At 42.1% G+C, this 16,518-nt stretch overlaps 1 protein-coding gene across 3 annotated transcripts; it reads left to right on the forward strand.

Annotated features, from left to right (window-relative positions):
* Positions 1 to 10: 10 nt before the first annotated feature.
* CASP2 (caspase 2) lies at positions 11 to 14,901 on the forward strand. Of its 3 annotated transcripts, XM_081288071.1 has the most exons (11): positions 13 to 174; positions 2,270 to 2,420; positions 2,708 to 2,875; positions 3,029 to 3,110; positions 3,694 to 3,788; positions 4,024 to 4,200; positions 8,285 to 8,413; positions 8,567 to 8,657; positions 11,726 to 11,863; positions 11,999 to 12,108; positions 12,272 to 14,901. In XM_081288071.1, exons 1-11 carry the CDS (start codon positions 101 to 103, stop codon positions 12,401 to 12,403), a joined length of 1,347 nt encoding a protein of 448 aa, XP_081144197.1. In that variant the 5' UTR covers positions 13 to 100; the 3' UTR covers positions 12,404 to 14,901. The 3 variants fall into 3 exon arrangements, 2 of the variants coding, with proteins under 2 accessions (XP_081144198.1, XP_081144197.1); XM_081288072.1 differs by lacking the exons at positions 11,999 to 12,108; positions 12,272 to 14,901 and adding an exon at positions 8,742 to 8,802 and having other exon boundaries at positions 11 to 174; positions 11,726 to 11,858; XR_014021270.1 differs by lacking the exons at positions 3,029 to 3,110; positions 8,285 to 8,413; positions 8,567 to 8,657; ... (1 more) ...; positions 11,999 to 12,108; positions 12,272 to 14,901 and having other exon boundaries at positions 12 to 174; positions 4,024 to 4,161.
* The last annotated feature ends 1,617 nt before the right edge of the window (positions 14,902 to 16,518 follow it).

The raw sequence follows: 16,518 nt of genomic DNA on the forward strand, positions 1-16,518 counted from the left end.
GCGATTGCCCTGGAGGTCGGGGGAGGGATGCGGAGGAAGTGGCGGCCCTGGGTTTGTTTGGGTTGTGGGCGGTGCGTGCACAGCCCGGGAAAAGTGGGAAATGGCGGCGCCGAGCGCGGGGTCCCCTCCCGCCCTGCAGCAAAGGGGGCTAATGGCTGCTGACCGGAGGCGCAGGTGAGAGGGGAAGGGATCAATGGGGCCTTCATGGCGTCCAGGAGAGTGGACCGCGCGGTCCCAGCGTGCAGTCTTGTCGCCCCCTGTTCTTGGAGCCCTGAAAGTAGCCGTGTCCGGGCTAGCTGCCAAGGGTGGGAGGCCCTGAGGAGCCTTCGGGGCCGCTCCGAGCCAAACCCCGCGCAGGGGCGCGCGAGCAGCCCTCTTGGCCTTGCCTTTCGTGGGCAAAGACTGCCCCAGCCTCCCTTTGTCCACCTCTTGGGGGCTCTGCATAAGGATAGCTCTTTGCAGCCCTGCTAGTCTCCATCCTTTCTTCTGGGTGATGAGGAGGAACTAACTGTTCTCTTCTCCTTAAAAACCAATGAGCCTTTCTGCAGACATAAGTGTTCTGCCTGATATACATTTGATTTGGATAGACAGTTTCATGACCTGCATTGCTTTCCATATAATGACCAAGTTTTTAAGAAGAATTCAACATAAGCATTGAAGTTTAAGTACTCTGGGAAGATTGGGAGGCTCCTGAGTCTCAGAGCAAGTCGCCACTTCTGCCTTGATCTGTAATGAGACAGATGTAAACGAGAAAGATATATTGTAATGGTCTTGGTCCAAACCAGGACCAGGACTGGGGATTAACCCAGAATTTCGGAACAGGCACCTTCAGAAGCACACAGAATCAAAACTTTAGGACTCCCTTGGTTCTCTGCCCCCACCTTGCAACTGTGTCTTAAAAATTGAAGGTTTGGAAACTTTTGAAAAGTTCACATTGGGAGCAGGTGTACAGAGAGTGGACCACGTTTTCGATAAAAACCGAGAAGTTTTTGGTTGAAAATTTAAGTACCAAGTCTGGTACTTGAGGGAAATTGAATAAGTTGTGAGAATGGATAAGATTGCCTAGGGAGGAGAGTCTTTTTGGGGAGTCCTAATTCAGTAGCAACTTTAAGGACAGGCCAAAGGTCTTCCAAAAGAAATCGAAGCATGGTAGGCAGAGAGGACCTAGAGGGAATGGCCCTTGTGAAAACTAACGGAAGAGAAAGTTTTAAAGACTGATCTTTATCTCAAATTCCTTAGGGTTGTTACCAATCATAAGAGATCTGTTGCTTATGAACCACATTTGTAATAGCAGGAGTATTCTAAATATCTCCTCTGTCTTAGGTGCCCACTTGTTCTCTTCTTGGATATCTCAATTCCTCTCAGACTCTGCTTTTCCCTCTAACTATAAATATCTAGTCCAAGTACATCCATTTTATAGATGCATGTTTTTCTTGTAAATTTTATTATTTTTTGAAGTCAGGATTAAGGTTTAATTAACTAGGTTTTAGGTTGTGTGATGGACCTTTTATTCTTTTCTCACTGCCAACAAGCCTTTAATGTTGTGCATTTACATACAAGGGCACCTAGATAATATATCGGAAATAGGAGTCTTTAATTCATAAGCAGAAGTTAGTCTCTTCCCAAATTGATAGAAACACTAAAACATCTTTGAAATACAGATATCTCAATAAATTACCAAAGTAATTTAACCTTGCAGTATAATTTCAAGTGACACTGTTCATCACTACATCTGATAGGATTCTGATCATTTCTAGTGTCATTTTGTCACAGTAACTTAAAGGTTTTAAAAAACTTCGTTTGAGTAATCTAGAAAGCATGTGACTATTAAATCTGGCCATTGGCTTCAGATTTTGCCTTTGTGTTAAATTATTTTATTCCTCACCCAAGGTCATTTTAAACTTACATTACTTTTAGATTAATAATATGAATGTTTTCTGGAACTCTCTTAATATTGGTCTGACAGAGATATATCCTTTCTCTAAATATATGTGTGCTTGTATTTGGTATCAAGATATTTTTATCCCACAGTCAGACAATTCATCCCAGATAGCCTCAGTTGAATGTACTCCCCAAAGAATTTTACATTATTCCTTTAGGATTGGTGTACTATTACTGCTTAGTACATCTTTGATTTTAACCAAATTCAGTATAATGAGCCTAATCTTTGTTATTGTAAGTCCCCTTTTTGTTTATTTTTCCATGGCTCTTCCTCTACTCTTTGTCCCAACTTGTACTCGACTACCTTTTCATTTACTGTTGTCTATAGGATATCAGTGGTTTATGGTATGCATCCTGACCATCAGGAGACTCTGAAAAAGAACCGAGTGGTGCTAGCCAAACAGCTGTTGCTGAGTGAACTATTGGAACATCTCCTGGAGAAGGACATCATCACTCTGGAAATGAGGGAGCTGATCCAGGTATCTGGAGGCAAAAGAGAGGGGCCAACGAGATAAATTAGTCTTAGGGGTAGGAATAGAAGATGATAAAATGTGGAAACCCATAGTGCCTTGCTAAGGATATGGAAGTGCCTTCCTAACTATAGAGAATTTGAAAGAAAAGACATAATGGAAAAGACTTCACCTGTACATAACTTTTTCTGTAAAAGGAATTCTTAAGATGAATGAGGAAACTACTAGAAAGCTTATGTAAAAAATGGGATTATAACTAGATAATTGTGATTTCATGGTTTGTTCTGGTCTCTCAGGCCAAAGTGGGCAGTTTCAGCCAGAATGTGGAGCTCCTCAACTTGCTGCCCAAGAGGGGTCCCCAGGCTTTTGATGCTTTCTGTGCAGCACTGAGGGAGACCAAGCAGGGGCACCTGGAGGATCTATTACTCACCACTCTCTCTGGTCTTCAGCATGTACTCCCACCGGTATGGAGCCCTGGACATGTTGAGATTTGGGGAAGGGTTACTTTGGCTGGAAAGGACTTTTTGGGGACAGGGTGGGGAAACTAGATTTTATTTTATTTGGACTGAAACTTCTCCCTAAGGTGTATCATGGTGAGTCCTAAAATTTTTTTACAGTTGAGCTGTGACTACGACATGAATCTCCCTTTCCCAGTATGTGAGTCCTGTACCCCTCACAAGCAGCTCCGCCTGTCGTCAGGTGAGAATTAATGGGTTAAAAGGAGTCTCACACATTGATTTCTCTTTTTTTGACTAGTGTTTGGCTTTTCCTTAACTAAGACATATTTCATACTGGGAACAATTCCTGCAGTGAATTTGTTAAGGACTAGTAGGACAATTTAAATAGTGCATTAGCTGGGCCCATTTCCCTTCCATCACAGTTAATATTCTTTATGATGATTGGCCTGTTGAGCAACTTATATTGGTAGAAAATTTCTACCCAACTGACTTATCTTTTCTTTAAAACTGAATGAGAAAAGACTATGTTTGGGGCTACCAACATACTAATTGTGTAGCCTGGTGGTTAAAAACAGGCATTTATCAGATCACCTTTTCAGACATTAAACAAGTTGAGTACCCACTACTCATAAGCCCAGTGTAGAGGATCCCCTGTGAGCTGAAGCTAACAGGACCTGTGCCCTCTTGGAGTTTACCAGTCAGGGGAATAAGAGACCAAAATTTATCAAAACCTCAGTTCAGAGGGGTGTCTAATATTATAATTAACTGCTAGAATTGATGTTTGAATTATATACAAGTTTTTTTGCTTTCTTTTTGTAACACAGACACTATGGAACACTCCCTAGATAATGGAGATGGTCCTCCTTGCCTTCAAGTGAAGCCTTGCACTCCTGAGTTTTATCAAGCACACTGCCAGTTGGTGAGTCTTGTGTAATGGCAAGAAAGTTGGAAATTAGATACACTTTCATGAGTCTTTGAACCTAGTTTTCATGTACATTTTCTAACTGCCTTATTAGTCAGAAAGTCATTGCTGGTTGGATGCCTTCTCTGAGTGGGTCTCTTATTCACCTGGTGAAATTAAGAAGATTATGTCTTTGGGTATCATAGTTCCTGTCATTAAGAAGCTCAAGGTCTAACTTGCCCCCACTCCCCAGGCCTACAGGTTGCAGTCTCGGCCTCGTGGCCTGGCATTGGTGCTGAGTAATGTGCTGTTCACTGGAGAGAAAGAACTGGAATTTCGCTCTGGAGGGGATGTGGACCACGGTACTCTAGTCACCCTCTTCAAACATTTGGGCTACAATGTCCATGTCCTGCATGACCAGACTGCACAGGTACCTGAGACTGGAAAGACTGGCATGTAAATCACATGACTGGGCAACACGTGGGGGCCAGACAAGTCTGCTGCCTCTGTGCCTGCAAGATGTGTCTTAGAGGTTATGTACTCGCAGCGTCACTACTGTTGTGCTCTTCACTTTGCAATCTAGTAAAAAAGAATTAGAACCATCCAGCTGTATCAGTGTTGACATCTCAGAGTAGCTGTGCTTTCATGGAGTAATAATAGTCCAGGGTTAGGTTCTCACTTTTACATATTCAGAAACTTGATTCCCAGCCTCTCAGGAAGTGATGAGATACTGGGATTCACCCTAACTAACTCAGAGAAGATATTTATAAACTGGGACTATGCAGGACATTTATTCTTGCTTGATACCATTGCTTAGGAGCTTAATTATTTGTTAAATGATTACTTTAGAAGATATAATTCTTTCAAATCATATTCCCCATATGTTATGGGGTTATGGCCCCAAGTCCTTTTGTGGGTAGATTGCTTCCAGACTAGATTCTCAGACCATAAGCAGTTTCATTAGGGTTATTCCTCATTAACCTCAGTGACCAAGCTGCACCACTACTGATTTCATTGCCTTTAGAATTTCTCTTGAAATTAACAGTCACTTATATACAGGTTTATTATGAACTCTATTTTGATTCCATAATAATACTTCCTTAAACTTGCCTTTGGGGTTGTTAATGGTGACATTAAAATTTCTAGGAGATTCACTTTGTCCTGTTGAGGCAAAGAATCTTGGTTTTGTGTTTAGCATTTGTTCTGTGTCCTTTGTTTGTTCCCCAGCTGTCCTGCTTCTGTGGGAATAGTCATGCATCTGCTGTCACTTGGCTGCGGCCATTTTCGTCAGCGGGTACCTAGGTGTTGTCCTCTGGAGTTTTTGCCAGCTTCTCCATAAGAGCCAAGCAGAACAGCATCTTCAGTTGTCTTGTACTGAAGTAGGTCACACACTTGCCAGAGAGGCCTGCTGGCCATGCAGGGACAAGGGTAGCCCGTGTACCAGTCACTACAGAGGGAGTCCTGTGACAAGGTCACTGACACAAAATGTACACTGTGTATGTTTCCTCAGAGGTTTTGGTTCAGCCATTCATTTCACTAGGAGTCTATTATGTGATGGTTTTCTAAATCGTACACAACTGATAAAGGGCTTTATGTGCATAATAGTTAAAGATACAATACTGAGTCACCAAATCAGCTGTTTACTGCTGTATTTTGAAACTTTCAGTAGATTTAATAAATGCCATTTCCATTTATGGCAAACCTGATGCAGATTCAAGAAACTATTGAATTCTCTGGGAACAGTGTTCTATAACTAGAGTTGCAATGTGGCTTAATTTTGAGCACCTTATAGGGGGACTGTTAGCTATCAGAAATTTTTAAAATGTGGGCCTTGAATTCAAGGGACTTGAGATAGATTAAGGAGTCTTAATGTCTTCTAAAAAGGAAATGCATCCCTTTTTATTCCTAAAGACCAAGCAGGATTAGAGACACCATTTTCCGTAGGAGCAAAGAGGAAGAACCCCCTGGAAGATGTGGTCTGAAGGATAAATGAGGAAGGTGAGACTTAAAGAGGCTACTAAGGCAAAGGAGAATGGTGGCATCTAGGCAGGGAGAAGAGTGTGTAGGCAAGAGCTGCATGAGTCATAAACTAGGTGATCACCGTGGGTGTCATAGTTGATGCACTGGGCATCTGCCCGGCGTGTGCTTCCTGGTAAACCTCTCAAGAGACTACTCTTGTGTAGTTATTCAGCATCAAAAAACATTAAGGTCTTCTTTTTCGCCTGTCAGACATTTTTTACTTTAAATTCCATTAGAAAACAGGGAATAATACAGTTATTCATAGTGAACACTCTTCTGTTGATAGTGCTAAAGAGAACACCAGAACTCTCTCCGCCCAGGTTTATTTTCAGTATCTCTTTGCATTCTTGCTTTTACCTTGTACCTCAGGAGGTTGTTAGACCTAATGAGGACATTAAGAAATGGAGATACATTTTGAAGTGGCAAAGCTCCTTTTCTGATGTGCTAATGTCTTCTAAATTACATTCCAATCACAGACTGCCTTGAGAATGTAGGGACAGGCTGGATCATCCCTGGAAAATGCAGCCATCCTTACAATTTTGTGTGTAATTTCAGAGGATTCACAGGTTCTTTTCACGTGTCTCCCAACCCCCAGCCAAAACACACCCAAGAGCTAAGAATCCCGCTATTTATAGAAGTACTGCAGAAATAAATCTACAGATCCTATTTTAAGCTATTCTACTTGTGGAAAAATTCCTCCAAATAACTAATCTGCATTTGTTGAATAGTTTAATCTTATTAAATTTAGCTACAAAGTATGTATGTTCTTACTTTGGGTTTTGTTATACTCTATTTACTGGCCTAATAATTTTATGAAGTTGAAAATACTTATGACTAGATGCCCGGGTATATGTTTTATTCCATTCTTCAAGCAAAAGTAACTTCTTAACTATTACATGTTCAATTCTACTAGTGGTCAACTCTAAAGGAACATTCACAAGCATGTTATCTCTTGAAATTATGTGTTTCATAAACAAATTAATTTTGGATCTTTTATTAATTTAAGATTTCCATTATAGTTGGCTTCTATTTACCCCAAAGATAGAAAAATAGTTGTTTTTTTTTTAAAGAAAAGATTGTCTATTTCAAGTTATATTGCCATGCATTTTAACTCTTTTATATTACATTTCAATTATATGCAAACAGAAGTATTATTCCAAACAAATAGATCAGTACATCTCAAACTTATAGCATCAGGATCAGCTGGAGGGCTTGTTAACAGTTTGCAGCAGAAACTTTCTCACAAGTTCCTATCTGATGTTGCTGTTGCTGCTTTAGGGATCACACTTTGGGAACCAGTAAAATATGTTGTACTAATGTGGTCTTTATGGGATGAGTGGATGGTAAATATATATGGACAATAACTGTTATGCCTAGAATAGCATATTTTCATTAAATTTCCTTCAAATTCATAATCAAATGAATTTGTTTTCTCTCTGCTCATCTCAGGTACGAGAGAAGACCCAGAGAGACATAGGTTTGAAAATTATTATACTGTAAGACAATATATAACTCTCTAGTGGATGAACCAAATGTTTAAGTTAGTGATTTTCCTGTAGGCATTTGTGCAAGATAAACAAGATCTTCATTCAAACTACAAGATTGATCCATAATAGGTTTTTTTTAAAGTAACATGATTACTCTATTAGACATGCATGTTATAATGACAGACACAGTGATTGATTCCTTTCTGTGCAATAGTTCATTTAATCTTCACAAACTAAGAACATTTGCTTGTAATTATTTTCCTATTGTGTGGAAATTGGAGCCTCAGGAGGCTAACCATTGCTCTAATCTATGGACCCTGATTCACTCCTAGGTGACTAACATCGGAATTCACATATGTAGTCTGCCCTGTGTGGAATCGTCCATCACAGTGTGCTTTCCTTAAGCAAAATGTTTTATGCAGACGTTTTCATTGTCTCTTGGATATTTATAGTCCCTGACAGAAAGAAGCATATAAATTCTGCTATGCTTTCTGTCATGGTGATATTAACCCTGTCACAGAGCAATGTTTTTTACCTGTAGCTGAATAATGGTCCCCCTTGTGTCATTTGTAAGGTCATTTGTTCAAATGAAGGATCTGGTTCATTGTCAGGGAACAAATTACAGTTGACCAGCTCAGGAATAGCTTCATTAGGGACTTGCTTTAGTCTAGGAGTTTGTAACCTTTCCCAGTGAGTCTGTGAATCTATATGCAGAGTTTTGTGTCTGAATTCTTGTGCATTTTTCTGGCAAGTGCATAGCTTTCTTTAGCCTCTCAAAGGGTTGACTTATCATTTGCTACAGGAAGATACAGAAAACATTTTATCTTTAATAGCTTAGGGTTTCAAACAGAAACTAGAGATTGGTATTTATATTGGTGCTGGTGTCAGTAAACAACTCGGAAAGGTGTTTTTCTTCTAATAGTTTAGGGTTTCAAACAGAAACTAGAGATTGGTATTTATATTGGTGCTGATGTCAGTAAACAACTCTGAAAGGTATTTTTCTTCTAGGAAATGCAAGAGAAACTCCAGAATTTTGCACAGTTACCTGCACACCGTGTCACAGACTCCTGCATAGTGGCACTCCTTTCACATGGTGTGGAGGGCAGCATCTATGGTGTGGACGGCAAACTGCTGCAGGTGCGTGTAATCTAGGGGAAGCTGACAGTTGGACCTAAGCTGCGTCACTTCCCGCCTGACCTCCTTTATAGCAGCAGTTACTATTGTATGTATAGAACTTCTGGAGTCCTTATTCACAACTTATCCTCTCTTCTCCTTTATTTCTCTCCGCAGCTCCAAGAGGTTTTTCGGCTCTTTGACAACGCTAACTGTCCAAGCCTACAGAACAAGCCGAAAATGTTCTTCATCCAGGCCTGCCGTGGAGGTGAGTGCCCTGGCAGACCGGCACCTGGGTGATGGCTCCTGGGCAGCCTCCACCAGCTCTCACTTTCCTGTTTGCTCCTCTCAGGTGCTATTGGATCCCTTGGGCACCTCCTTCTGTTCACTGCTGCCACCGCCTCTCTTGCTCTGTAAGTGTCTCCCAATGCATGGGGTGTGCTGGGACTTGGGCAGCCCCTGGCTCTCAGGCTGGTCAGTTCTCTGTGCACCACCATAGCCTATTCTCAGAGTTCTCTTGTCAGTGTCTTCACCCCTTTTTCTGAGAACTTGTACTCTTCTCTGTGCTTATTAACTCTGATACACTTTTTTTGTTGTTAATCATTCCAGTTAAGGATTTTCTGTCTCTCTCTTCCTACTTCTCCTCACATTTTATCTCTTTCCTCTTTTCTCTTTCCTTCTGTCTTCCCCCTTGTACTTCTCTGTTCACCTACACTTCCATTCTTGCTTCCTTTTTATCATTCATGGACCACACAGGATAACAATACAGACTCCATTTCAACCTTGGACTTTCCTGAGCTGCTCTTCTTTTTTCCTGCAGTCTGTTTTACCCCTTTAAGAGGCAGGCCTGCATGACAAGGCTCAGAAGACACCACAGGCCTGCTTCTCACCCTGGAGGAAAACAGTAGTAATTAAGAGTTCTAAATTTGGAGTCAAATTCTGACTCTGCTGCTTAGTAATTATTGGAAGTTAAAGAAGTTATTTGACATTTCTTCGCCTCAGTTTTCTTTAAATAAAATGTAGGCAGTTATACCTATTTCATAAGGTAGTTGTGATGATTAGATAGAATAGTGCATGGAAAGGCAAGTTTACACAGTACCTGATTTAGGGTAAATCTACCAAGCTAGCTATGACTGTTAGAATGTGGTCACTGCCCTCAAGGGGCTTATAGTTTGGGTTGAAGTTCATTTTGTCCAACCATTCAAATTTTTGAAGCTGTTATATAATAGCTAACATTATTTTCCTAATCTGATATCACCAAAGATGTAGTTTACTGAGGCCCTACAACATGACTAATACTACACCGGATACTATCACAGAAGCAAAAGAACCTCGCAGTTACTCTGGAAACTAAAGCAAATATACACGTAGCAGCTTTAGACTAGTTCTCAAGCATGAGCAAAATTAGAAACCACACATATGAGGAAATACTTAGTAAGAATACATCATTTTAAGTGCAGTTAGTATGAAAAGACTTTTGTGGCTAGGGTAAGGCTTAATTTGGATCCAGGATATATGATTTACATAGGTAAATCTTTGGTAAAGTCTTTGGAGAGTTTTTCCAAGGGAAAGGAACAGTATAATGTGACAAGCACCTGAGAGTAAAAAGGACACATTCCCCCTAACCCCAGTTGTGGGATCCAGTTAAAAAGCTGACATTTCCTGTGGTGTGTATGATCACAGGAAGTAGGTCCAGCTGATTACAAACTTTTACTCACAGTTGAGATTTTGAACTTCCACAGATGACAGTATGGAGCTGTTGGGAGCTTAAGAAAGAAATAATATGTTGAGTTTCCCCCAGGAAGGTCACCATGTGAGGGAGCTGCTCTAAGAGCATATGAGAACACAAACCTAGTTTTGCATTCACTGTGCTTTTCCCAAGTCCAGAGCAAGTCCTGGTGGCACTTACAAATGTTGACTGAATGAATGAAAATTTACCTGCCTAAGAAATTGTAGCAGTAATATGGAAAACATTAGGAGATATTGTAAAGAAAGAACCAGTAGCATTTACTGAGTGATAGATCTGTGATGTGAAGGCAAGAAAGGAGTTCCCTGTCTCTTGAACGACATACTTATCTTGGCCCATTTCCTTTAGGAGTCATAACCAGCAAAGTGAAATAAATATGACATTAGTGGTCATTTTCTGAATTCAGAGATGAATACAGAACTGAATCTGGATAGGGCAATTGCTCTTTCCTGGGGTAATCTGAATCTTTGCTCCTCCTCTTCCCCTTGTCTCTCAAAACTGTATTAATTAAAGGATGAACAGTAGTTGATTATTCCTTTGAAAATTTGAGCTTTCTTTCTGCTACATTTGGTAATATAATTAATGTCTATGAAAGTATGACCCCTGCCAAGTTGACTAACATCTCAATTGAAGTGGAAGTTTCATAAGGTGACTTTTCCTTTACCATATCCTTAGGGCTTCATATAAAACAGCATCTGATACATGGCCGTTGCTCAGTGACCTATTATTGAATCAATGAATCTTGGTCCTTTTTTCCACAATTTTTCACCAGGCTCTTGAATGTTGCGTGGAGCAGGAAATACTATGAAAGAGCACACACCTCTGCTATTGACCTGTGGTCTTCCCTGTCTCCCTTTCTACCAACAGGACTCCTGCCTCCCCCCAAATGAAACAGCAACATTGAAAATAAGAATCTGTCTTAGGGTAGATAAGCTCTAAGTCAAGAGTTTGGGCATGTGCTCAGTGATGCTATGACACTACCACTGAGCTTGAATAATGGTGTTCTTTTTTCAGTTTTGAGGGAAAAAAATAAATTATTCCTATTTTAATTTCTTCCTCTTTAAAATTTCTCTTAAATCTTAGATGCCTGCTATAATCTATCTTGTAAAATTAAACAAGTTGTAAGTGCTTTAAAGATATCAAAATCACCATGGGAACTACTGATCATGATTAGTTTTATAGCTTATTTTACCAATAATATAGATTAAAGTTATGATTTTTATATAGCATTTTTTGGTTTTTGCTTATGTAATAAAACTGAGTGTGTCAATATTCTATTGCTTTTTACAGCCAAAGCACTGTGACTTCTAGGTATTTTTCCAATTGAACTTAGATGATTTTTTTTTGCCTCGCCGTGTATATATGCATGTGTTTGAGTGCAGTGCCTGGCCTAGTAGGCATCCCCTGGATAATGAGGCATGCTGGGAAAGTAATAACTTTTGTTTTTAAATTCATCTATCATAGGTTGGAGACAACAGCTGGAGATGACTCTTCCCATTCAAGGTTATAGGGAACTGGGCTTACCTGTGACAGGCTGCTAGAGACGGGAGAAAGTAACATCTTTGTTCATTTTGTGTGCCTTTCTACAGACGAGACTGATCGCGGTGTTGACCAGCAGGATGGAAAGAAGCCCGGGTGTGAGGAGAGTGATGCTGGGAAAGAGGAGATGCTGAGGATGAGACTGCCCACTCGCTCTGACATGATTTGTGGCTATGCCTGCCTCAAAGGTATTTGGAATTCCAGTAGGTAACCCAGAAGATATACTCTGGGCTTGAATTTTTCATACTGCAGGATACAAGATACCATGAAAGTCACCTGTATTGGGGAGGATTCCCCATGACCTTCATGCTTTCTGGTTTCAGGCACTGCTGCCATGCGGAATACCAAACGGGGTTCCTGGTATATTGAGGCACTCGCTCAGGTGTTCTCTGAGAGGGCTTGTGACATGCATGTGGCTGACATGCTGGTTAAGGTAAGTCAGCATGGGCCGGCTCCATAAGCCCTCGCATCTCCGTAGCATTCTCCCTTCCTTTTCCTTGCACCACTTCTCTTAGGCTCTCTTCTCTTGTATTGGACTGCTGTTGTGAAAGCACAAACTGATCTCAGACTCTGGACCACTGGCTCTACCTTTCCAGGTGAATGCCCTCATCAAGGAGCGTGAAGGCTACGCCCCTGGCACAGAGTTCCACCGATGCAAGGAGATGTCTGAGTACTGCAGCACTCTGTGCCGTCACCTCTACCTGTTCCCAGGATACCCTCCCACGTGATTTCACCTCCCCATCGTCCATGCTGTTGGCAGCCACTGGACCACCAGAGGCACGATAGAGCCTTTTTTCTTCCAGATGCAGTTTCTGTTCTGCCCCCTCAGGGATATGGGGACCCCCCCAGGCTTGTTTCCAGTGCCCGTCATCTCCGCCTTTGTGTGGGGGACTCCAGGCCAGCTCCTCTTGTGTGAAGCTCTCCCTGTAGAGCTGGCTCTGGCTGAACTTGTTGCCAGGAATGTTTTGGCTGCAATCAAAGAGCCTGGCAGGCAGTGCTATGAACAGTACCATTGTGGGGGAGGGCATGCAGGTTTCTTAGTGTTTGTTACTTCGGCCCCCAGGGCTTCTGCGGAGCACTTTGGTCATCACTCTTATTACAGTAGTAATGATGTCTCAGAGATGGTCTCATATCTGTTCTTTGTTTCATTTCCCAACACCGTTTGTCCCAGAGTGAGAGTTTGGAGGGTGTCCTAAGTTAACATAGACATTTTCATTTGGCTTTGAAAAAAGGTAGATGTGACTGAAAGACACACCCTCTACAGTGAGCAGAAGTGCCTGTACATTCCCTTCAGGACCGCGGGTCCCTGTGAACAGCAGTCTTCTCACTTCGCCCTTCCTTGTGCTTCAGGAAGCCAGCCTTTCATCAGCAGTTGGGTCTGCTTGCTTTGCTCCTGGGAGTGTTAAAGAGCTTCCTTGGGCCTTCCCCCCCCCCCCCCCCAGCGGTTACTGAAGTGAATGTGTGGGGAGAGTGGGCAAAAGGCCAAGAGGGTGGTGTTCTCCTCACACCGACCTGCCACGTGTCTGCTTTCTCTCTCCTCCGTAGTGTTCTCATGTCCGAGCAGTCAAAGGGAACCTCACATCTGGATTTCTGGAATAGCTTCCCACTGTTGTCTCCCTCCTTCATGTCTCTTCCTTTCACCTGTGTTTCCTCCTGTTCAGTGCTGCCATGTCAGTGGGCGGTGCCCCTTTGTGGGTCCTTTGGCTCCTGTACTCTGCTTCTTTGTCAGACTTGTTTCGATTTTATGTGGTCTTCTCTCCCCTCCCATTCTGTTTCAGTGAGGATATTACCACATACACTATTATTCTTTCAAACCTAGAAACTTTATTTCTGCTTCTATGAAACCTTCTTGTTCTTAAGGCATTCTTTTCCATTTCCATTTTACCCCCTCCAGTCTATTCTTCACATAACAGAATGGTTTTGGGGTTTTTTTTATTTGTTCATTATGTTTTGGGGGACATTATTTTAGTTTCTTGGTATTAGAGATTGAACCCAGGGACACTGTACCACTGAGCTGCATCTCTAGCCCTTTTTATTATTTTTTTGCGGGGGGGGGGGGGGGGAAACGACAGGTTTTTGGTAAGTTACTTAGGGTTTTACTAGGTTCCCTGAGGCTGCCTGGAACTTATGATCCTCCTGCCTCAGCTTCGTAAGTCACTGGGCTGAAAAGCATGTTCCATTGCCTGGCCATTTTTTGTTTTTAAATATAAATCTGATGATGTCATTCTCCTGCTTGGAACTCTTTGGCTTCCTGTTACACCTCATAAAATTCAAACTCCTTACCCTGGTTTGTGAGATATGGCCCTTGCCTTCCACTTGAACCTTATTAAGTAGTGGCTTCTCACTATGCTCTAACCCCGTGGCCTCTTAGTGTCTCAGCTATTCTAAGCTCTCTATCCCAATGCTCTTGCCTGCGGTAGCATCTTATTCTTCGAGCTTCATGGAGGCCTTCCCAACCTGTGGTCTATAAACAGTCTTCTCTGTTTATTACTGCTTTCTGTTTAATTCTTCTTTGGTTCTGGGGATTGAACCTAGGGGCATGCTTCCACTGAACTGCATCCCCCAGTCCTTTTTATTTTTTGAGAAGAGGTTTTGCCACATTTTTGATTCTGGTCTTGAAATTTTGATCCTCCTGCCTCAGCCTTCCAAGAACCTGCAATTACGGTGTTCACCAGCGGGTCCAGCTCGTTTCATTCTTTCCTTGCACTTATTGCAACTTGTAATTACATGTAATATTTGTTTGTTTTACTTGTTTGTTTTTATATCTCCTGCTAGGCTATAAGCTCCAACAGGGCAGGAACCCTGGCTCTCTTAACCTGTATGGACCCAGTGCTTCGCGCTTACTAAATCTTCAGTAAATGTTCGTTGAATGAAGAAAGGAGGCCAGCAGCCAACCCTTTCTAGAATCCTACTTTTTGACAAAATTTCCCTTTTGACATTGTACAGTTGAGTATTTGTACTTGTGTTTTTCCAGGTGTTCTGTTTTTGTCCACTGGTATTTTTAGCTTCTTGAAGACATACCATCTGTGAGACAGCTTCTTTCACATCCTGCATGGTGCCTAGCAGAATGCACACATGCAATAGTCAAGGTGCTCAATAAACATTTGTTGTGCGAGCGGGTGGCTTGAAGACTTGCTCCCTTTGGGTCAGTGTAGGATGGGCGTATTTGAGTGATCTAGCCTTTCCACTTCCCACTGCCAAGATTTGTATTGCCATGAGGTGCCAAATAAATGTTCATATTTGTTACTGTTGCCTGCCTGGTGTCTGTTTCTGTAGATGCTCAGTTTTCAGAGCCACGTATCTTCATTTTCTTGGGCCTTGTCCTGCGTCGTTCCTTGCCCTCACAAGGCATACTTAGAACTGAAGACCCCTTATTTTGCTGCCCCTCTTTCTCATACATTGACATAGCCCTGGGTTTGATTTCTCATGTTCAGATGAGTCTTTACCAAGCAGTGTTGGTTCTAGCTTATTTAATTGTGGGATGGAGGCTGGAGTGACAGACTGGAATAGGAGGATAGGAGAGAAGGAATAGTAGTACTCCATTTCTCACATGGTCCAAGTGAGGTTTAAGGTGAGCAGAGATTGTAACAGACTTAGGGCTGGGCATGGTGGCACAAGGTGGCAGAAGGATCTCAAGTTCGAAGCTAGCCTCGGCAAAGGTGAGGCACTTAGCAACTCACTAAGACCCCATCTTTAAATAAAATACAAAATAGGGCTGGGGATGTGGCTCAGTGGTTTGAGTGCCTCCAAGTTCAATTCCTGATACCAAAAAAAAAAAAAAAAGAATTCTAGGGCAGCATGGAAGCACTGGATTCTGAGTTGTGCTTTTGGGGTATATGTCTAGAGACAAATGTGCAGGTACAGGTGGGCTTCAGAGGTTTAGCAAGAGATTAAAAATTCTGTAGGAGCATTTGGGTGGGAAATAGCTGTGGGACTTGGGGAAAGTTACTGAGGAGTACAGAGTGGGTGGGGTGGGGGGCAATTGTCTAAGAAGAGGGAAAGGGCATAGTTAAGCTGAAGCATGTCACCAGACAGGGGATCCAGTGTGAAAGAATACCAGGGGCAAAGAGCACAAAAAATGGACTGAAACCAGTTGGTCATGCTGTCAGGGATACAAGAATCTAGGAAAGTTTAAGGAATTGCAGGAATCATGGGAGTAAGAACCCATTTTCAAGACGGGAAAGCTTGGGAATTAAAGAACAGTGTTTGCTGAGCAGAAGTTCGTGTCCTTGCCACCTGCCCTTGAATCAGGGCATCAGGTTGAATTTCACAACTCAATTCCCTTCCCCCACTTACCTCTGCCAGGGGATTCTCTTCTAAAATTATTCCCCTCCCTGAGCTGGGGGCTGCCCTCTGCCGCCCTTCCCCATCCTGTTTTCACAAACGGAAAAGGAAAACAGGAAGAAATGAAACAAATGATATACCAGACCAGATCCTAAGAGGAGGGAGAGCTGTCTGAAGACAAGAGTGGCTACTGGGGATGGAGTGCAGAGCCTGGGGAGGCACTGAGCAAGGAGTTTTCCGCTTCCCCAGGTCCCACAGGGAGTCATCTTCCCACTGTTTTTTTGGTTTGGTTTGTTCAGAAGGAAAACAAGGCTCAGAGATTCAATTATCATTTATCATAAATGAAATGTAGCATTAAGAACTTGGATTCTAGAACTTTCTAGGTATGATTTTCAAATCTGGCCCTGCCTTTGAAGATACTAGAAACCTTGGCCAAGATAATTTACATTGAACCTCAGTTGCCCTTACCTAAAAATGAGGAAAAGGTCTTTGTCTTCAAAGGCCCCAATGAGGATTAAATGTGATGCAGGAAAAAGATTATCATATTTGGAAAGCCAGA

This window comes from Spermophilus citellus (genome assembly GCF_964194105.1).
Source record: "Spermophilus citellus genome assembly, chromosome: 3".
In the NCBI taxonomy this organism is placed as follows: domain Eukaryota; kingdom Metazoa; phylum Chordata; class Mammalia; order Rodentia; family Sciuridae; genus Spermophilus; species Spermophilus citellus.

Coding starts and splice junctions, on each gene's coding strand:
- CASP2 (XM_081288071.1), top strand. CDS start 101: ATGGCGGCGCCGAGCGCGGGGTCCCCTCCCGCCCTGCAGCAAAGGGGG. Junction 2,876..3,028: donor TTCAGCATGTACTCCCACCG/GTATGGAGCCCT, acceptor ATTTTTTTACAG/TTGAGCTGTGACTACGACAT. Junction 12,109..12,271: donor TGGCTGACATGCTGGTTAAG/GTAAGTCAGCAT, acceptor CTACCTTTCCAG/GTGAATGCCCTCATCAAGGA.